Raw genomic sequence first — 23,168 nt, forward strand, 5'->3', positions numbered from 1 at the left:
ATACACTTTCTGTCCCAGGCTGATTAAGTTAACTCACTGTACAGTGTCATGCTTAGAGCGTGAGAACCAAAAGGGGGCACTTTTGATAGCTTAATGACGTCGTGAAGGGCCAAGAGACAGAGTCTACGTAACAGCTTGGTTTTCTCCAGAGCCTCTAGAGGTGAGAAAGTTGCACTGCAGGCTGCTGCCAGGTTACAGTACAATGTGCGGTACCGAATCAGGAAGCAGAGAACACCCAAGGAAGTTCGGGGTCAAGGCAGGCAGTACGCAAGTGAGGTTGGGAACAAAGGCAGGGGTCAAGTTCCAGAAATCCAAGGAATAGAGTCTGGTGACACGGGGTCACCAAAGACACAGGGGACACAGGTGACATGGGGGTCACTGAAGACAAAGGAGGCATGGGTGACACTGGAACAGCACAAGGGAACAGACAGGGACCAACAGATTTGGCAACAAGGGATTAACACGGGAGCTGGTCTGGGAAAGCACTTATTTAGCCAGCAGGTGTATAGGAAATGCTCAGCAGAGCTAGGGGGCTCATTATTAGTGGGGACACAATGAAGGAACGCTGAGTGGTGTGTCTGAGCCAATTAAATATCCAAGTGCGAGTAAGAGACTATCTCCTGATTGACTGGTGGGAGGGGCAATGCTGATAAAACTTGGAAGAGCAAGAGAATTATCAGTCTCCACTAAAATGTATCATTTTGTTATCCTCATGTATGTTTTCTTTCTATTATCAAAGATATGTATCAAACATATTATAGAGTGTTTTATGTATATTTTTATTTAGATATTCCCAAAAACTGTTATAAACATTTCTGTTAAAGCTATAATCTTTAAAAACAGTGTAATTTAGAGAACATTTATCAGTGCAGCAAGAAGTACATTTTTTAGAACTCTGAACAGATAGAAGATTTTACAAACAAAAAGAAAAGTATGTGAAAATAAAACAAACAAGATTTCTGGATGAATTTAATAATTACATATTGTATAAATAAACATAGAGTATAATAGATTTTTCTTATGTACAAAATGTTACAGCATCAAGTCAAAACAAGCACAAAAACTTAATGGGCGATTTTAATGTCTTGCTGCAGAGATTTACCAGGGATCTAGATGTAGACTGAAGATTTTAAGTAGGCTAACCCCTCTAATAAATCACTAGTAATAATTGTTTGGATCAGCATGGCTCAGTGTGGACCAAGATACACATGTAGCATGAAAGAGCAATCAGTCTGCAACACTGTCAAGTCCAATCATGTGCAATTGATCAGTACATGCTACTTGTATAGTTCACTGCATAGGTGGTCATTTGTTCCATTTGTTTAGCAATCATTAATCCACTATAAAAATATGTCTAGCTGTAGCCTAATTGGGCTTCCAATTTAATCCCTCAGCAACAAGAGATTAAAATCGCTGGTTGCTCGCTGGACACACTCCCACATATACAGCCGCTGGTCCTCACTGTTAATTTGAAAACTGAGATCTTGATCGGTGTGTACCAGAGCAACTTTTTTAACCATATAACACTGATCAGTATACCAAATGTTACAAAGCCAGTGCTTGGTAAAATGCAAACAAAAATAAACCCATTGTGATTGGCTAAATCAGAAGTTCGAGCAATGTCATACAGGCAATTCATGGGCTGCAATCCTTTATTATTTTAAATGCTTTCTTGCCAGGAAAATTATAGCTATTTGCTAAAAAATAACTTTTTTTGCATTTTGGTAGCGTTGCAGATCAGTATAAGGATTGCCAGCAACAATTGTTTTTCATTCCTTATTATAAACTTAGCTGCTAATCACTGGGCTTAGCTAAAAAAGCGTCATTCTTTTCTTTTGCAGCCAGAGATTAAATCAGTAATTGTTGTAAAACACTGCAGAGTCACAATTAAATCTGTTACAAAAATGCCATGACAGGGCCCCTAGGCTAAATTCACATTGATGGTGAGGTTGTGGGGCATTTACCACTTACTCATACCAGAAACCATGGCCTCTCAGCCCTGCAGCAGCCCCATAGCAAATGAATAGGAGCAGCAGTGAGTGGTACTAGTATTACTCATTGCTACCAGCTATCACATGTGCAGATGCTGGTTGTGTAAGAATCACTGCTGCCCGGCGGGGAGCGATGCAATGTAGAGGTAGGTGTAAACCCCATTAGGCGCAATTTACAATAGCAAATTCCTCATTCTTCATAGGTATTTTCTGTTCAGTCTAATTTAAACTTTAATTTAAAACTTGAAGTCACATGACTGACTGGTGTTTGTAAATGAAGCCTATTGCATCTACCTTACTAAAGCAAACCTAAAAGTAAAAAATTAAATACATTTTTCCTATGTAGCCCTTAACTAAGCCCATGTTATCTATAATTATTCTTAATTACATTTTCATTTTCTTGCTTTGTCTAATTTTTGGCCTAATATTTACACAAAGCAGTTTTTTTTAATGTGCAAGGACCCATTGAAATATTTCCATAGTGGTAGTATGTGGTACACTGGCACCTCAACAAACAAGCACATACCATGCATTGTGGTGCCCTATGTTAAAGGGTCAGGTGTGTTTTTATAGTGTGTTATTGGACTGTCTTAATGCATGACAACGCATTGGTGTCTATTGAGCAGTAAATCTGACATTCAGCACCATTCTCTAGTAGAGATTTTTCCAGGCTCTTTAAATGGCAGTGATTATTCATCAGAGAATATTGATGAATGTCAGATTCTCTGCTTTACAAAAGAGCGTATTTTGTGAAAATGTAGCCCAGTCCAAATGGGTTGCAAGCATTTAAAAATTAAAAGCCTCATCTGCATTGTATATAACTTTATGATACTTTGTAATAAAACACACTTTTTTTCTTTGTATTTCTTGTTATTTAAAAGATAAAATAAATTATGGAATTCAATACTGCTAAAGAAAACTTTGTACATCATGTCAGCAACATAGAAAATTCAGGTATTGCTGAATTAATCGACTCCTAGCCAAAAAATCCTTGTGAAGCCAGATAAATTAAGGGGATTCCAATATGTATATTTGATTTAGTACATGTATATTTGATTTAGTAAGGTGTTTCTCAACCTTTTTCCATGGGGAAACCCTTAAAAAGGTAACTTCCAGGGAACCTCTGCTACATTTACTATATCCACAACCCACAGTATACTAGTGTGATGGTGGGAACAATATCTCTTACATTGCTGGCCAGTAGGAAGAATGTCACTTACAGATAGACAAAAAGATCATTGGTGTCTCTAATTGACCTGAGAGTCACAAATTGCTCATTGCTCAGGGAACCCCCAGCAACCTCTGGAAGAAATTTACGGAACCCCAATTGAGAAACACTGATTTAGTAATATTGGTAGCAGTGTTTGTATTTAAAAACTTTCATACACAAGCGAATAATAATTTACCGCATACAGACGTAATATTAAATAAAAAATACCTTAAGATGAATCTGAAGTCATATAAGACACAATAGATCTGTCAGGTAATGCAGAGGGTAAAGAATGCCATTTTGTATACAAGGTTTAACAAGGCCAAACTGCTTCATATTATACATCTAATGTCAACAAATACTGCTTGGTGATGGAAACAACAAAGGCCAGGAATATCCTGTACCTTGTTAAAGTGTGCTTAGTGCTTAGATGAATCACATAAGTATCTACATATGAGCTTCAATAAAATCCTCAAGTGATCTACACCCAAAGACATCAAATTTAATATATTGCAGCTTACCAGTCCTTGAGGATGCTGAATTCATCATTCCTTTACAAACTTTTGTGCTCTATGGGGGGAACCATACCTGGACTTTAAACATGTCAAGCCCATTACATGGGGGCTTAATAATTTGTAATTGAGATTAGTAATTTACAGAACAGAAAATGTTATTGGTGAACAAAAAAATAGCCACCATATCTAAGGATCAGTAAACTTCATTAGACGTTCTTTCAGTTTGGTTATCCCTTTGGTTGTAATCAGTTGTTCACTGGCATTCATTCAAGTTGTGTTGAATGTATACAAAAGAAATCTTCTAAGATGTAGTCTTTCACGGACAATATTTTTCCAGGTAAGAAATATCTCCCAGCAGTAGAAACGAAACATGTTAATAGGTGTGATTCTAGTCATATAGCTGGTGTTCAACAATGTACGGAACTGTACAAGACACTAAGAGTGACCTAATCAATTAATAGTTTGTCAAATATAAAAAAATATGTACAGTACTTTCAAATATTTTAAGTTCTTCAGCATTTTAAAATTAAATTCTGTGTCATTGTATTATATTTGGAATTTATCTTGTCAGTCTGAAAGTAAATCTATGAAGTTCAAGTATTTGTCCATATAATTTTGTACAACGCCTTCATAGTCCGCATATTTCCAGTCACAAAGAGAAACTCAACATCTCAGTATTCATCTGAATCCTTAAACAGAGAAAAAATATTGTTAACATATGAATAAAACAAAAAAACCAAATATAAAGCAGATAAGTGACACAGACCCCAGTATAACATGTGTTGGATTTACATTCCTATGCATTAGAGGTGTCTCTTGAGGTAGATTTACCATAGGACTCATAGGAGAAGAGCTGGCCATGATTGGCTGTCCAATCAGGGCTAAATGACAGGTTCTCTTAAATGAACAACACCCCTATCCATTGATGTCAATCTTCCCTCCACACCATCATTCAATTCTATTGTATTGATACCTATCCAGGATTGATATCCCTCCTTCTGCCTTACATAATGTTGGGCCCCGGGGATGGCCACTCATTAGGTGAGGGAGTCACAGGAGTCCAAGACTCTTGGGACCAATAGAGTGGGGGAAGTATGTAAGTGGGGGTTGTTTTTCAATAACCTCTCAGTTTGGGTAAGATGTCTCCTAAAGCAGCTATTTATTTAAAACAAATAATCCCACACTATAAAGATACTAATGTATGTGTATGGACCTAATGCTTTTTTATGTAAATGGTTAAACACAGACAGGTAAAAATCCTTTGTCTTTGTTATCTGTCCCTTTTTACTATTCAAGAGGATTACAAGGTGAAGCAAGACCCTATAACAAACACAAGGAACTTCACAAACTTGTTGTTTTCTAACATTCCTATATTTGCTATGTGACCCGGTTATTTGCAGACTGGCACTCCCTAAAACATTACAATAGCCTATTCAAACTATTTCGTTTTGCTAAATTTAAGAAATTAGATTGATAGGACCTGGTTGTCAGAGCCTTTCATTCCTGAGCATCCAGCTACCTTACAATCTTTTCATCTATGTCCATGGCAGTATATTTAAAACCCAGAAGTTTTGCTGTTTACCTCTATTTAAATCTCTTCAGCTATTACTAAAGTGGGTTAAACTTGCTGCTTGGTTCTATTGGAGGCTGTGACAATGATTGTGCTATACCATCTTATGATCAATGATTTGAAGTTTGTTTACTAACTCTCCAGAAGAAGTAACCTAAAGCTATGAAACACGTTGGTTTCTGCAGTGTATTTGCCCTGGTGTTATTAGTTGTAATTTTAAGAAATTTGATTGAGATCCCTTCCCTCCATTTTGGCCATTCTAATTTGTAAATGTAGGGTTTTAATACCATCTCTCCATTTACAATAGTAATAATCACCATGGAATAAATTCATCAACCATTAATGAACCAATTTAATGATGAATAATTTTTATATATATCTAAGTAGAGACATTTTTATTTTATCATAAAGGACCATGTCCCCGACATACGTTGTTCCCTTACCAGTGTGCACTGTGCAACACAATCTTAACTTCCTAAACGGTAACCCCAAGTGTGACTCGGGTAGAAAAAAGAAGCTGGAAGCGGTAACCCCCAGTCACACTCTGGGTAGCTAAACCTATAGGACATATTAGTTAATCAAGCCTTACCTGATCTGTCGTCGTCCTTCATCGTCGTTCGTCGTCCTTCGCATCTTCTTTCTTCCTCCTGCCAGCATTCTCTGCACTCGATGAGTCACCGGGGGAGTTTCCGGTGACGTCGGTGCGTGCAGAAGTTCCGTTCGGGGTGGGAAATTCAAATCTATTTGTATTGCAATCAATACAAAATAACTGTATTGAAATTGAACAGTGGATTTATATGTCTATAAGCTGTACATTGTCTTTCATAAACATTTTTTTACAGTATAATATAATAGTATATTTTTTTATTTTAAAAGTTATTTTTTTTATTATTATTTATTTATTATTTTGACATGATTCTGTGTTCCAAACTTTTATACTCATACTATTATACTGTAAAAAAATTTTCATGAAAAACAATGTACCCCTTTTTGACATAAAAAAACGGACAGAAGTGAACCGCCCAGGAGGTTAATGTCCCCAAAGTTGCATGTAAAGTCTGCACCAGCATTTGTAGCAGATTCTTCTTCATTCATATTTTGTTGTCTGGCATTGCTGACTGTGGTTCACTCTAAATTTTCTGGCACCAATCTCAGTTTCCCATTTACAATATATTCTATGCATATTGCAGATTGACTGCCTCGTCATACCCTCTGCCACTACTTATCTCATTATATTTTCTGCAGTCATGCCTTCTCACACTCCTCTCCTCATGCCTTGAATGGGAATCTACACACTGCAAAATAGCAATATGAACTCTTGTAACAAAGGCATAAAAATAGCCCCATTCATGAAGGGGTTTAACTTACATCTGCACATCGTAGGCAAAGCTGCACCAGACAGCTGGGGGGTTTCTCTGATGCAGAAGTTCGGTGAAGAGGAGCAGTTTCACTATCATCATAGACACAGCTGAGGAAGTAAAGTACATTTTATTTCTTTTTTTACACAAAGGATAATTCTTTATATAGCAGTGGTTGTCAAATATAGGGGCAGCATCTGATGTTCCGGTCAGCCTATATTAATCATATATTTTGCTACAGAAGATTGTCAAAGACTTTCCCAGACTTTCCCAGCCTTTTAACACCAAGGAACCTTTAAGACCCTGGGGAACCCCTACTAAAACCATTTTTTGGGGGTACAATCAGTAACCATTGGAAATATTTCTACCATACAGTGGTGGCTATAACAATATCCTTATGGACATCTAAAAACATCATCATGCAGCTGGCTCTGCCGAGTGGAGTTGGTGCCAGAACTATGAGAGCATAATCAGATGTGTGGTCAATGATGCACAGTTCGAGGAACCCCTAGCAACCTCTGGTGAAACCCTGGTTGAAAATGGCAGTCTCAATGTGGACTTACTAGAGGAAATGGTCAGAGGGACTATGTTAAGGGAATGATTACAGATTAGAGTCATGCTGCGGAAAACAGTTGTAAACTGTTACATGAGACTGCCATTTACAATTCAACACTTTTACTACTGCTGGGGTCCAAGGACTTCACTGTAAATGCTACATGTGGCATACAACAACAGAGGTCCCATCCATTATTTGTATTTGCAACAACAGTTAGATATTCACAAAAGCTTTTCCTGAAAATTACCAGTGAACGCAAATAAAAAGCATCACAGACAGCACTTAACTCTGTTGAACAACCAGGTAAACAAGTTTTCCAGTTGTCCTTTTAAATCAAAGGAAAAACATGTTTGCTCAGTTAGCTAATCTTTATGTCTGGTTTGTAATTAAATGACAGTAATGATAGACACAAATTAAGGATTCTAACACAATTCAAGAACACATGTGTCTAAAGCTGCGTACACACTTCCAATTTTTGTCGTTGGAAAGGATCTTTCACGATCCTTTCCAACGACAAGGGAGTGCACGATGCATGAACGGTGCTGTACATACAGCACCGTTCATGCTCTATGGAGAGGGGAGGGGGAGAGCGACGGAGCGGCACCCTGCTGCGCGCTCTCCCCTTCACTTTCATTAGGATCGGCTGTCGTCCATCGTCCGTGGATCCGGCAGGTCGGTCGTCCGGACGATGGACGACACCGACTGTACACACAGCAGATTTTCGCCCGATAATTGGCCGATGCCGATTATCGGGCGATAAAAATCTGACGTGTGTACGTAGCTTAAGGCTGCGTACACACGTGCAATAATTGTCGTTCGAAACGAATGATCCACGACAGATTGTTCGATAATTGTTAACAAAAAATGTGCACAACGACTGGTCAACGAACGAGGAATCTCGCTGGAAATGAACACTCGTTCCGGCGGATCTGATTGGGAGACGATCGTTCGTAATCTATTGTGTGTACGGTAGTTCTGGGATCGTAGGTTGTTCTGTGATACACTTTCTCCTGTACAAGTCCCTTCCTGCATGAACAATCAATAAAACGAACGTTCCTAGTTTGTACATTATTGGTGGTTTATATTTGAAGGATCGTATCATTACAGCATGTACAGAATTGTGCAGAATACGATTGTTAAAAATAATCTGGAATAATTATGGATCTTTCGTTTTCAAACGATATATATTGCACGTGTGTACCTAGCCTAACTCTCTATGACAGCTGTTTCTGACCTTTTTAACACCGGGGAACCCGTGAAATAACTCTTAGGTCGTCAGAGAGACTTCTATAATTACTTTACCAATAGCTCACAATACAATAGTGGTGGTCAGCAGGAAGAATGTCACCCTTACAGATAACCAAAAAGATCAATTGCCCCATCTAAACTGACCTAAGAGGTGAAAACTGCTCTTTATCGTTTTGGTTTTAGTATTGTAGACTTATATTAACCTACTCTTTCACTGGCAACAGCCTGGCAAACCAAAATGTTGCCCTTACGCAAAATTCAACAATCCCCCTAAAGCTAGGTACACATGTCAAAAATTAGTCATAATAAAAATGTTTAACAGACTAACATGCGTCCTGCTCTAATCATAAAACGACTTGGGAAACATACCAAGGGGTTTGCAGCAGTGTGCTGAATCTAAAATTGGCCATTTAAAATTTAAAATCAAGTATCTCATGTACAGGTTATATACAAGGCCACCAAGTAATTGCAGACTATTGATGACAAAATAAAATATTGTTCTTTTTTTGTGACACTCACTCTTGAGATGCTTCAATAGGAGACTTTTTATTCTTCTTGTTCCTGGATCTTTCTCTCCGGATTGCTCTTTTCATTCTTACTAATAATACAATGGCGACCAAAACTGATGGAATAAACACCAATGAAGCCAGCAATATGGCAGTATTAAATTTAAAGGAAAGACCTAAGGAAAATAAATATGAGACACAATCAACATTTATAGTAAGAAGCAAATAAACAACCAAGCTTTATTACTACAAGCTGCAATACTACATTAAATGTATAATTTTTGGATTACTTGCCTGTTTACGTAGATAATTTTTAAACACAAGTTTGTGCAACAAACACATTATGTGTGTAACAAAATAATAGCAGCTTATGAATTAATCCGTCAGCGAAGATATTTCATAACCAATACAATGACAAACGGTAATTAGAGTCAGTCTCCCCACAATTCTACATTCAACTACTGAGTAAATCTACTACTCTTCTCCTTATCACACCCACAACCAAAAACTGGAGCGTACCAACCTAAGTCTCAGAGTCCCCTGAAGAAGCCAATGTGCGATGTCGGGAACAAGATACTCTGTATGAATGATCTGTTTGATCCTATGTGATATGTATTGTTGGTTAACTATTATGATTCATAACATAGAAATATTAAAAAGCCGTCTTTTCTGTTCTGTTTACCTATTATTACTATAAATCAACTATTCCTACATTTCTCACCCCATGACTGGCTAAGCAGCTTCATGTGCATCATATTCCTAAATAAGCATTGTTCTTACAATAAAAATGGCTTCTTCAAACCACAGCTGGGTGCTACAGTAAAATCTCCTGGTGCACATTATATATTGCTTTTCCCACGTGTTGCTCAGCAATGACATTTTTCTGGAAACATTACATCCTGGAATCCTTGACACAGCAGTCCATGCTTAATTTGCTTAACTACAGTCACCCAGTAGCTGCTTATGCTTAGTTTCATATGTTTACCATTTGTTCCTTTCCTCCACTAGGAGTGAAAATAGGAAGCCCAATTTGAGCTTGAATGGCAAGTTAAAATCATTGTGCTGCATGTTAAATGCATAGGTTAGTGAATGGAACCCCAACAAGAGTACATATTATTCAGTGGTTCAAAAAAACATCTGCACTTCAATGTAGCACAGTGCAGCACAATAGTGCAATGAGTAATGCCCTGCATTTCTTTATAATGTTTTTGATTCTGGTTTTATTGTGCTACAAATGTTATAACAAGCCTGATGAAGTCAGCCCATTGGAAACACCGAAAAACATTCCCTAATTTGCACAATATGTACAAGCAAACTAAAATAAAGATGTTTGTAATGTATTGTGAGGAGAGATTAGCTGAACTGAATCTATTCTCTAATATGTAATTAGAAGATAAACTGGGAAGGTATTCCATCGTGGACTTCATAACCCCTATTCTGTACTATAATAAACTTACTGTGCAGAGTGACAGTTAGCTTCATCTCAGGAACTTTTCCATGAACATCTGGAGGGTTTCTCACCACGCAGAACAGTGTGCCATTATCTGTAAGCCTTAGGTTCTCTATCCGAATGGAAGCATCTCCTCTTTCAACATCTCCTTCCCACGTTACACGATCCTTAAAGGATCCCTCTAAAATTGGGTATGCCTTTGACTGATAATGCAAAATCTGGAAATGGGAAATAACAGAGCCTGTCAGTGGAAATGACCAATGTATCAATATATTAAAGAACAATAAAATGTCACAACTAGTTAAACTATATACTAAATTATTCCAGAAACTTAACTTAATTCTTCACATGTGTGTTAATGTTTATGGGTATGCTTTTAAGGAAAGAGTTGTGAAGTGTTTCCCTTTTGTAGAAGTGATTTGAAACAAATGAAAAAGTTGACCTTGCAATAGACAGTGAGCACTATGAGTAAAATAACATATGGTTTCACAAATTACCTAATATTGGTTTTATGGTATACCCTGTAATATTAATAATGGTAAAGTAATAACTTCCCAAAAGAAATGTTTAGGACTGGACCAGGGGTGGGCAAACTTTTTCAGTCAGGGGCCACAATCTGATATAACGTTTGACAGTGGGACCGGGCCGATAGGAAAGTCGGCAGGGTTAGGCCATCATGACACCACTGAACGTGATGTCATGATGGCATAACCCACCCACTCTCCCATCACAGGCTCAGATCTGAGTGAGCGGGTTGTGTGCAGGGACACAGCCCGCCCATCTCCACGAGCCGGGATGCAAATGGGGGACGTGTTCTGCAGCCATGGCCGGTGCGCCCCCCCCCCCCCAGTGGGGTCCTTCTCCTGACCCTGCTCGGGGTGGCACCAGCCAGAGCTGCGGACCACCCAACAGGCCAGGGAAACAACCTTATTGGGCCGTATACGGTATGCCTGGACTAAACAGACACAATTGTAGTTAGAAAGGAATTTGTCTATTTTCTAAATGACTAGTGTAAAAATGTATTTATTTAAGCCCCAGTCAAAATGATGCTTTAAAAAGTATAAATCTGAAACAATGCTGAGATTAGAAAACAATTAGGACAAAGTAACAGTCTCATTATAGTTCAATAACCCTTTAAAACAGATTCTCAAAACAAGCAAGTATTTATAACCCAGAGGTTAAAGACTGCACATTATTTGGTTGTTAATAGAAACCTTCTCCTAGATAAGATTGTTTGCATATGTCACAGATAAATATGACTATAAATCATTTTATCACAGATTACTGTTGTAATGACACTTAGGAGCCTGATCTTTCTAGATTAAAGCTTAATACCTCAGAATGAAGATGGATGCAGCATCATGCCTAAGAAAAGAAAATGCTCTGGGAAATTATGAAGTCAATTGTTAGATCATTTAGATTATTAAAAAAAATTATGAAAGCATTTTGTGCTTTTGGGTGTGAAAAAAGCCCAGATAGACTTCCTGGGAACATAAACCCCAATGCTGAAAAATTGCAAACCACTGCATTTATTGAAAATAATTATACAAACTTAATAAAGTAGGCAATTTTTTTTTTATTATATAATTTTATAATTTTTTAATTATTGTATTTTAAAGATAGCAAAGACTCCACAATCAACTGATCAGTACCTGTTGTTTCTGGATAAAAATGTTATAAATGCTCTAAAGTAACCACTTAGCTCAGAACAATTATTATGTCCATACATGTTGTATACTTTTGTAAGAGCAGCAAACTTCTTTTTGATAAACACTTATGTTAGGAATGTGTTTGATTTGGTTACAAATCCTCCAGATATGGCTTGGCAAAGGTCTTCTGAGAAAAATGTGAGAAATATGACAACAATGTTAGTATTAAAGTAATTCTATTTCTTATGATATTTGGCACTCAACAAGAATTTGCAACCTCCCTTATTTCATTTGAATTGGACATGCAGTATTAGAGGAATTCAACACAAACAATGTAAATCAACTATTTTTGTTAACCTAGATAACAATATGGAGGATGTCAAACAAGTAATTCACCTAACTAATTGGAAGCTCAAACACATTACATATCTGGGGTTCAAATATATGGTAATTTTATCTAAAACAGAAAGCAGCCTGCTGGTGTTTGGTTCGCAATACTGTACTTTAGACTTTAAATAGTACTGGGCCTTAACGACTCTAAAAGGCCTGAATGCAGGAGTGCCAGGATAAAACATGAGCCTCTGGAATTAATTAATCAGCTCCTTTAACTACTATCCCAAAAACACCACTTTTTAGCACCACAGTACAGATGAATGGCAAGACTGTACTGTGGCATAGTAAAGACATCATAAGTAAAGCCACTTGTGCCTACTGTGAATCCAAAATATGTATATAAGACAGAGCAGAGCTAAATCAGGCTCACATATATTTACAGAAACTGTATGTGTAACAGAAATTGACATATACACAAATCAAATGGAAGCAAAGCTCTCCTAACGTATGACTTTAGTATTTAGCCAATCAGTGATGGAGCTAGGAGAGACGCCATTCCAGTAGGGCAATAGTTGTAAACAATAGAGCTAAAATAATTTTATCTAAATATCTATAATAACACTATTGTAATGGTGAATGATTTAAAATGTACAAGGTTGAAAATGAAAAGTTAATTTTCTTTGTTTGCAGATCTTTGAGATCTTTGTTTGCAAATCTTTCCAAAGTTCCTATTTCTGGCACAAAATATTCCTGTAGCATTGCCCAAATCCTTCCAGAATTTACATAAATCCTTAATTTAGGAAGAATAGGCTGCCAGAATGTATGCACACTTACAGAGCCAAGCAAAAATATGCATTCCAAGATCTCTTAGATTGTAAGCTCTTCTGGGCAGGGTCCTCCCTTCCTCCTGTGTCACTGTCTGTATCTGTTTGTCATTTACATTTAACTTACAGCGCTGCGTATTATGTTGGAACTATATAAATACTGTATATTAATCATTTCAGACTATGAAAGCTTCATTTTGCACTTTTTGCTAGTAATACAAAACAAGAAACACAAAATAGAGGAGACGTTCCTCGATGAGGTGTGTCTTCTCAAGAAAAACAGTGTTGTGATTAGGCTTTAATTTCACTTTTGTCTTTAATTCTATGGTAAATCTATAATAGAGAAGTTATTTTATATATATATAGGTTTTTATTTTCAATTTGTACCCTACATTTTTATCAGCATTTATTGATTTCTACCAAGCAGTTTATAGAAATTCAACATTTAGGTAACAATTAAAGTAATTCTATTTCTATATCTTGAATAATTGTCCTTTTACAAACGCTAGATGATTGTGGTAACCCAAATGAAAGAATTCATTCTTTGTCAAGACCTGCCTAGGCAGGCAATTTTTAGGAACATTTAGAACTCCTTCCTTAGCCAATATACACTCACAAGCCTTCAGTTCTTACAAACCAATTATACTTATGGCAAGACATGTATTAAGCAATGTTTAAAATGAACCAAAATGTAAAGATTACACAACTACATGCTACTGCCATTGGGAAGCTATAGCCTACTTAACATCATAAAATAGATTCGCCTATCTTTATCATATTCCTATTTACCAGTCCTTCATTAAAAACAATTAGTTGTAATAATAGGTTTCAATCAAGCCACAAGAGCCTATAGGTTCATAAACCAACCCTGATGGACTAATTCAGATTATATGGAGCTACTGTTCTTCGTTCAGTCACTGGATAAATAGTCTTACCCTTGTAATTCATTAACAAAGTATGTGAAGTATGTCTATATAGGTAAACTGTGTTACCAGGTTGAAGTTAATTTCAGTAAAAGGTTATAATTAGTAGGAATGGTATTATGGTTATAAATAAGCTGCATGTTTTATCTTTTTTCCTATGATGTTATTCCACTACAGCACTAGGGATAGACGGCATATTGTATCCTTAAGAACTGGTGCTGTGCACAATCTGCCTGATCTTACGTAAAAGTGTGACAACTCCACATCAAAGAACACATCCTTTGACCGGTGTACTCCCATCCTAGCCCTAATTTTGGAGTTCATTTACAATTGTGGTATCTTTCAAAGTTCACCATTTCAGGAACTCCATTCTCTCTAATTCATTACAATATCTTTTTCTAAAAAACTACAGAAAGTATTCCATTAAACACCACTCTACAAAACTAAAGTTGCTCTACTTATTTTTACAATTACTACGTAAATGACAGCTCTTTGCATCTTTTATCATTATTATCATATGTTTATTTCGCTCAACATATAAGACAGCATTTTACAGAGTCAATAGTCATGTCACTAACTGTTTCTCAGAGGCTTTTTCAATCTAAATTCCTACCACAGTCGTATGTCCTCTTCATATTCTACTGCCATAAACCTAACAGTATGTTTTAAAAAAGTGGGATTTAATCAAACCATTTTGAAATTCTATTTATCACTGTAGCCAGAAAATAAATAGTCCAAGTTTTTTTGGCACATATTCCTATTGCGGTCTTTATTTGTTGCTTCCATACTGACTGACGATAATGTGTTTCTTGGGCCAAACTATGAATCTCTGAAGTTATGGCAACATCAGGGACCACAAAACTGGAACACCAGATACCCCACTATTGAAATATTTACAATTAGAAGAGATTTTATTTTTTATATTAAGTATGGATAAGATATACACTGAAGTTGTATGAAACTCCAATTATATCAAACCTTTTTTGCAACACATGCCCAGTTGCAGTTCTACCCAGTTGGGGCAGGGACAGTTGCAGAAACTCATATGTATCAACTTTAGTTTGATAATTTTTCAATATAATCCACTTGTTCCATGAAAATTTTGATGGTATCAATGTACTATTGCACACCACAGTGAATGCACAGTCCATTCTTTAGTTTGGATTCTGTGTGATCTAGCACATTGCAAATGGTTCCTTATATTTTCAGTTGATGGATCCCTCATTGCAGATGTTTGTGTGTCACAAGTAAAGTTTGAAAATTCTAAATTACCATCCAGATTCAGTGAAGCACCAGTAGGTGTATTCGAGATTGGGGGTTTGCAGTGAGTGTATTTAGGATCAGCCAGAAGTATATCCATTATGGCCCATGGTGTTGGCATTGGGTAATTTATGGTGTGAGGGGTATAAATGACATGGACCTACTTATACTGTGAGAGGTATGAATGAGGGATGTCACTAGAAAGGGTGTAAATGGTACATGGGCTTAACCTCTTTTTTTTTTGGTGCGGGGCCCACTGATTTCTAGTTACGCCTACCTAAAGCTTGCCTAAACCTACAATTTTAACAACAAATCAGAAAGTGAACATCACATATTTTTACCCACACTAACTGTTAGGTTAAAAAAAAAATACAAACACATAAAGTGCCCCAACAGTGTCTGTACCATTTATATGTACTCATGCTTGTACCATAAAGACATATATGTATGTGCACATGTCTAATAAATGTAATTTTACATACAAGATCCAGCTCCTGTCTTTCATCTATGACTAATTTACAAATATAAATAAAGATTATTTCTTTTTTAATTACAGTACTCACTGGAACAGTAGGGCCTCCATCCTTTTGGCGGTATCTCCAGTCAACAGTTACAAATTTAGAAACAGGAACAGTTGAGTAGAAGCCACACCATAATTTAACTGATTCTCCAACAACACCATATACAGCGGAGTCCATGCGGGTGTCTACGAGTAAAACTCCAGGGATACCTGATAAAGGACAGGGATTTAACAAAAATGGATATAGCATTAAAATAATTTTTCTGTAGCAAAGCATTAATACTTATCCCAAAATCTATGAGGCACAAGGTGGACAAAGAATGATCCCGTCTAAACAGATTATGTTTAATAGAAATCTTTCCATGAGCGTGTATAGTATGTTTCTGGCTTCCTTCCCCTTTTCTGTGTGGATACCCTGGTCCTGTTATCGTTTTGTCACAAGAAGAAATCTCCTAATGTTGCCGCTGAGTTATTACATCTGCCCAAGACTGGAGAACATAGAGCAGTGTTTCCCAACCTTTTCAACATGTGGGGGACCTTCAAAATAACTTTCAGGTCTTCAGGAAACCCTAGCTGTCGTTTCTATATCCACAGCTCACAGTGTATTAGTGTGAGGTCAGTAGGGAGAATGCCTCTTACATTGGTGGCCAGTGGGAAGAATGTCACCTTTACAGATAGCCAAAAACATCATTGGTGTCACTTAAACTGGCCTGAGAGTCACTAACTGCTAATTGCTCAAGAAACTCCAAGAAACCTCTGGAGGAGCCCTAGTTCAGAAACACTGAGACAGTCAAAGATGAACGGTCTGAGTGGTAGAAGATTATCTTTAGGAAATTAAATCCATTTTCACCCGTGACAATCTATTTTCTTCCCTCTGGAGAGCTTTAATTAATCAGGTCCAATGTCACATTTACAAGGTTCAGTAAAGAAAATCTGAATCATTTAGCCTAGTCAAGGTACACATAACTGTGGGTCTGGCTTTAAAATTAACAGGAGGGCAATGTTCAAAGATTAAACTTTTGTCAAATTACTAAAACTAACATTTAAATGGTCACATGAACCGTGACTACCTTTTTCTGTTTCAATATTCAATGAACGTTATTTTTCTGATAACAGGTGAAACACTTTATTATTATTAAATAGCTATCATTATTTCCTCCCCTGTAATAAAATATATTAAACATTAGTAGACACCCTGGTAAACTGATTAACTTAGGTTACAAAATGTTCACTTTGTGAAATTGTGTTAATATTCACATACATTCAATTATATAAAATAGCACCCTCACTTTACTGGTTATTCAAAGGATTCACACAGTTGTTTGTAGTGGATATTAACAGTTAGTGGAATGAAAAGTCTCAGCTTTCTTTAGTACATTAGCCTTCCTGTAATAATGGGTTATTAAACAAGGGATCCTTTCATCTTCAGTTATCAGCAATAGAGAGCATTCCCCCAGTCCTACCAAGTTGCTGCAGAATTGTGCTTGCAGAGAGCAACTCTATAAGAGCAAGTAAGTATTATCTTGTCTCCCTTAGCAATCTGCTCATAGGTAAGTGGCTGGTAGCATCACTAGAGATTTATTGGGCCCATATAATAAACTAAATATTGTTTTGTTCCTTCCAGAAGACAATGCAAAGGGGACAGAGTTGGTGTCATTTGGAGGCATTAAAGGGCAAATAAATGATGTGCCCCCTAAATTCCAATTTCCTAATATGTTTTTCATATGCACACTACCCCCTTACAAGAAGAGCAAGGACAATATGCCTACAAGCAGCCTGGTTGTAGGATGGATGTTACCACCTTGCTGGACAAATCCTGATCGCCAGCGAGGAACCAGCAATATTCTGACAGTTCAACCAGCAAAGAATCAATATTCTAAGATGACAGTTTAATATACAATATCTGTTAGATCTACCAACATCTAGAGCAAAGGACTGTGTGGTTTCATATTAATTAATTAGATTGTGTAGATATTTCTCATATACCATAGTTATGGGAAAGCGAACAGACATCAGTTTTCTGTCACTGGAAAATATCAACTTACACTGTACATACAGAGCTGTTCTGTTCTATAGAGAGAGGAAGTGGGGAGGACGAGCAACCAGAACCCAGCTGCATGACTAGGGCAAAGTATAGGAAGCCATGAACTGCTCTTAACCCAATCCAACCCAACCTTCCCAATAAAGAGACCACACCATCTGTTGGGTTAAATCGGCCATAGCAGCTCATTTTATTAACCAACAATTATAATAACACTCTTTTAAATTAACACATATAAAAAACCTCAAACACAACATTAAACACCAACATTATCGCCAGTCCTTTTCTTTCTTTTTTAGGTCCATGTAACTATTCCTCCCACCATAGAACTTCTCCAAAAAACCTTCCGCTCACTAACCAGGCCCCCAGCCGCGATTACGCCCCCTCGAGGACAATTTAACGGGTGAGCCCTTTTCACACCTAGCCCCCACAACAACCAAGTGTCGTGCAGGACCCCTACCCCCTTTAACATTAACCCCTACATGGACCTAGTACCAAAAAACCCCGCCACCAGCGGCAAACATAAAGCCTTATGTTTGCAAGCGCCTCCACACACTCAGCGCCCTCTGCACCCCCTCTTGCAAACTCAGCAGCCACAAATCCGAGCCCACCGCATTCAAATGAACACCGTCACCTCTCAAAAAGAGCCCGGGCTCCGACTCCAATTCCCAATGTCTCACAACCAACCCCCCAATACGCACCAGAAACCGTCCCACTTCCTTAATAACCTTAATTCGTGCCCGATTTAATCTTTCCACTGACCGCCCATTACGCCATGCCAACCTAGCCACAATATCTGACCACACCAGGACCATGCCCGGGAACGCCTCCCTCAAGCGTAAGCAATCATATTTGATATCCCGGATCAATTCCCTCATGGGCCTCGCCCCCAGGTCATTCCCCCCGGCATGTATAATGTTCGGTAAGCAGAACATTGGGTGGTCTATCCAATGCTGCAAATCTAGAGACTTCCGGGACCACCCTCCGCCATTGCATGCCCGGAATACCTATCCAACAGATCCTGGCATCGTCCCGTCTCAAGCCCAACTGTCGTCCGTTCTGCCGCACATCCACCCTCCTGACACCCCAATAGACAAACGAATGTCCCAAAATCCAGATCAGGCACGGCACCTCTCCTGTAACCTAAAGAAACACAATCCAGCCCACCTACATACAAGCACGATCTGAAAGCAAAACTTCTATTTACGCATGCAACATGCCCGCCCGCCATCCTACCCAAGTGAACCTCCTTGGCCAACTTTGCCGCAACCACTCCTGGATGCGCCAACGCCGACCGCAAATTCTTAGCCCTGTGTGGAATGAATTCCAACTCACATGGAATCCTACATAGCCCACTGCAACACACTTAACCCCTTCCATTCCTAACTTCCCTACTTGCCCTGTCATGCGGCACCTCCGCTTAAACAGCTCCAGGCCAACTTTCTCTTCCTTAGGAAAGGAAGGTCATCCTCACACTGCCAGGGGTCAGAATAATGAACATATTAGGGGACCACTGTACACATGCTAGATTTTCACCTGAGATGAATGGTCATGTTCATAGTCATCTAGAGCAATGTTTCTCAACCAGGGTTCAGTGCAAACTGGATTTCTTTTTTTTTTTTTTTTTTTTTTTAAACTGAATTTTTTTGAACATTTTTACATACAAAGACAACCAGGCTTATACAGCAAAACATCTCATAAACACAGCATACAGGGTGATAGGTACATCTGATAATAGTACATAAAACTCTGGCGTAAGTAACAGTAAAAAACAGTGGCCGTACTGTACCGGCCTATCAAACCCCATAGATTATAAAAATACGGAAACAACGGATAAATAAACAACAGAAAACAAGAAATGAGTCAAAAAGAAAAAACGAAGCTCAGCCGGGGAATAGGAGGGGGGGATACAAACAAAGGTGGATAGGAAGCACAGTGGCGTCTGGAACCAGTGACATATTAAACCTGTAGACTGGTATAGTAGGCATCCCAAGGTTCCCTTATCTGTTCAAATTTCGCAACCCTGTTTCAGACGTTTCAGAGGAGGGCAGTGAGGTACTCCATCAGGCATATGTCTTGAATACGAGCAAACAAATCCTCCATAGAGGGGGGCAGTCTGGATTTCCATTTGGTGGAGATTAGAGTACAAGACACCACTACAATATGTGTAATAAGCTGACGGGCGGACTTGGGGAGGTCCATAAGGGGCAATCCCAGCAAGTGGTGGAGCAGGGCAAGGGGAAATCGTTGTTGAGTCACGTCCCAAATTAGTGCATTGACTCTCCCCCCATAGCCCTGAATAAGGGGACAGGACCAAAAAATATGTTCCAGAGTAATTGAATTTCCTAAAAATAATCTCCTACTACTTTAGATCCAGGTTTGCTGGTTCATCCTTGACTGTCTCAGTGTTTGTGAATCAGAGCTCCTCCAAAGGTTGCAAGGGGTTCCTTGAGCAATTTGTACCTGTTAGGTCAGTTCAAGTGACACCAATGATCTTTTTGGCCATTTGTTAGGGCGATGTTCCTCCCACTGGCCAGTTTTCAAGAGGCATTTTTCATACAGACCACCACACTAATATACTGTGAGCTGTGGATATAGTAATTACAGAAGGGGTTTCCTGAAGGCGTGAAAGTTATTTTAATGGTCCCCCCATGTTAAAAAGGTCAAGCAACACTGATATAGAGTGTGCACATAGCATAACATTGCACAAAGATTGTACAATCAAATTGTATAGTGATCAGCTAGCTAAAGGAGAAGAAGGGAGGGGAGAGAAAGGCCATACCACACGAACGATTCTTTTGCTGGTCAAAGAGCATCTTTTGCCAACTTCTAATCTGCTCATATACAGTAGTGTCATTTCCCAATTTTCAGTTACAGAATCTTGGTTGCTGATCCCAATTTTGACAAATTGCCTCTAACAACAGTCTAATAACATGATTGCTAGTTGGCCCCACACTATAACCACTTAAATGCCTTAGCCATTTGCTTCCTAAACCTTGAGTGATTTTTTTCTCCCCCTGATTGTGTTGTCTGGGTTTTGAATACATATTTGGGGTCTATTTATATACCAAAAAACATTCACCAATAACTGCCATTGAAACACAAGGACCTGAAAGAGTCTTTCAGTGAATGTCAGATTCCCTGCTTTATAAATAGATCCCCAGTTGTCTGATAATTTCAATTTTTTTGAAGGGAAGATGCCAGATAAGAGTTTTAATTTGGTAGCATGTAAGGATACATATATTTGCACTTACTTTTCCTAGGAATAAATAGTAAAACATGCCTTTGCCTGTAACATTTCTTGCAACTTTTAGATCAGCTGATTATAATTATATTACATTAGTTTGAATTTTATGTAACATAACACAATGGTAAAGCTCAAAGTTAATTTTATTCTCCTTTCATCTCTACATTGTAACACAGGAATAGAAAAAAAGCTTGCATACATTTTTAAATTAACATAAGGATAAGATTCAGCCAGATTGAAGAGGACACAAACAGGCAAAAATTATCACATTTCAAAGGATCGAAAGCTAAAAATGTGAATATTTGAATACAGTTTGGGTTTTTACATAAGCATCTGACGCTAGGCAGAGTGAACACTCATCCAGATCATCCGACAAAATTATTGTGACTTAGAAATGATAAAAATGGTAATATGGTAATATTCTATTGTATATTATATTTTATTATAATATAATATATTTTAATATAATTATTTATAGTGATCTATCTGCTCCAGGGTAGGCTTAGTGCTGACTTGTGGAGTGCCCGCAAGGGTCCGAATAGGCAATTTACCCCAAGTGCTATCTTAAAACAGTTCTGAGACTACACAAAAAAGAAAACGCTGTCCCTATACCAATTTAAAACAGCGACTGAGACTCAAGTGCAAAAAAACACAAACTCCTCCAGTAATCTATATCTGGAACCAGCCGTGGTAGCAAATAGAACATACAGGAATGTAAATAAAATATGTGAAGCGACAGGCCTATAAAGAAATCAGCAGCTCTTTGTCTGGTATGATTTTTAACATTTTATAAAATCAGTAGTGTAAAGTAACAATATTCTTACCCATAACTAGGCCGAGAACAGGAAGCCATAGTACATTCCCCCACAACGGAGCCATTTCTTGTTTCTCTCCCAGGCTGACTTGCAGGTGAGTAAACAGGAAGCGATGGCTGAAACTCCAGGTAGCAGCTCTGCGTGTACAGGTGATTCACAGGCAGGGCGGTGTGCTATGTCCAACCCCTGTTACTACTGCTGATGACATATGATCTGAAAAGAAACCAGAGTGTGTGACGCTCATTGCTTGCCTCTTACTGCCACCACCTCCTCCACCTGAGCTCATTTGTACAACCTTTAGCATTGTATTCAACACATGGCTAATATATAACACAATGGTCTCCTCTCCATTCAGCCTAATCTTATCAATACATGTCCTGCAAGATTCCATCACCAGTCAGGGAATAGACAGATTCATGGAAACAATCTGCCTTTCAAATCAAAGGAGCAAATTTAAAAGAAAAGTTAAAAAAGATTCTGCAGCTAAGCGATATTTGTCAACTGAAAAACAAGAAAAAAGTAATTGAGTAAGAATATTTTAAACCAGGTTTAAAAGTAAAATATTTAACATAGTTCGAATAGCTCTGCATAAGGAACTAAGCCTGAAGGCAATTTAAATTTAACCTCTTGTAGGCAGTCATTTTATCTGTAATGCATCGGATTTACTTAAAGTAAATGTAACCCCTAGTTGGATGGCGTTGGAGCTGTGTATCATAAATAATTGTCATTTATTGCTTGAAAAATGGATTGCTTCCGCTCCTATTGCATCTCAGCATTGCTGATCTCCTGCAGGCACTTTCTGCCTGTATGCAATGGCTGCATGATCATGGCCTTTATCAGGACAAGTCTTCTTATAGTGGAATATTTCTGTGTAATATGTGTTGAAACAGCCACTTGTAATTTACATTGGAGCCTATGTGACGGGGAGAAAACACAGGAGCACAATTGTGAGACAGGGATGGACTATTACTATTCTATTTTAGGACATGGCTGAACCTTCAATGCAGGATTACTAGGTATGTAAGGTAAGATGCAAGCTTTAAATGGCTGAAATTTACTTTTGAAATTAAATAAACATTTAAAGGATTATATACAGTTTTAGTAATCGGGTTTACACACACTTTAAAGCAAGATTTTGTGCAGCACAACACA

General features: G+C 38.0%; 1 protein-coding gene across 1 annotated transcript; it reads right to left on the minus strand.

Moving 5' to 3' along the window:
• Positions 1-755: 755 nt before the first annotated feature.
• On the minus strand, positions 756-22,224 carry LOC140340661 (myelin protein zero-like protein 3). Its single transcript, XM_072425983.1, has 6 exons — positions 22,026-22,224; positions 15,957-16,123; positions 10,412-10,622; positions 8,968-9,130; positions 6,655-6,754; positions 756-4,405 (listed from the first exon to the last, which is right to left on the minus strand). Exons 1-6 carry the CDS (start codon positions 22,078-22,080, stop codon positions 4,388-4,390), a joined length of 714 nt encoding a protein of 237 aa, XP_072282084.1. The 5' UTR covers positions 22,081-22,224; the 3' UTR covers positions 756-4,387.
• Positions 22,225-23,168: the final 944 nt, after the last annotated feature.

Source organism: Pyxicephalus adspersus, chromosome 11, assembly GCF_032062135.1.
Source record: "Pyxicephalus adspersus chromosome 11, UCB_Pads_2.0, whole genome shotgun sequence".
NCBI lineage: Eukaryota > Metazoa > Chordata > Amphibia > Anura > Pyxicephalidae > Pyxicephalus > Pyxicephalus adspersus.

Excerpts from the sequence above, each read along its gene's own strand:
- LOC140340661 (XM_072425983.1), bottom strand. The coding sequence starts at position 22,080 with ATGGCTCCGTTGTGGGGGAATGTACTATGGCTTCCTGTTCTCGGCCTA. Across the intron at positions 16,124-22,025 it reads TGTTCTCGGCCTAGTTATGG|GTATCCCTGGAGTTTTACTC; the intron begins GTAAGAATATTG and ends GTCCTTTATCAG. Across the intron at positions 10,623-15,956 it reads ATGGAGGCCCTACTGTTCCA|ATTTTGCATTATCAGTCAAA; the intron begins GTGAGTACTGTA and ends TCCCATTTCCAG.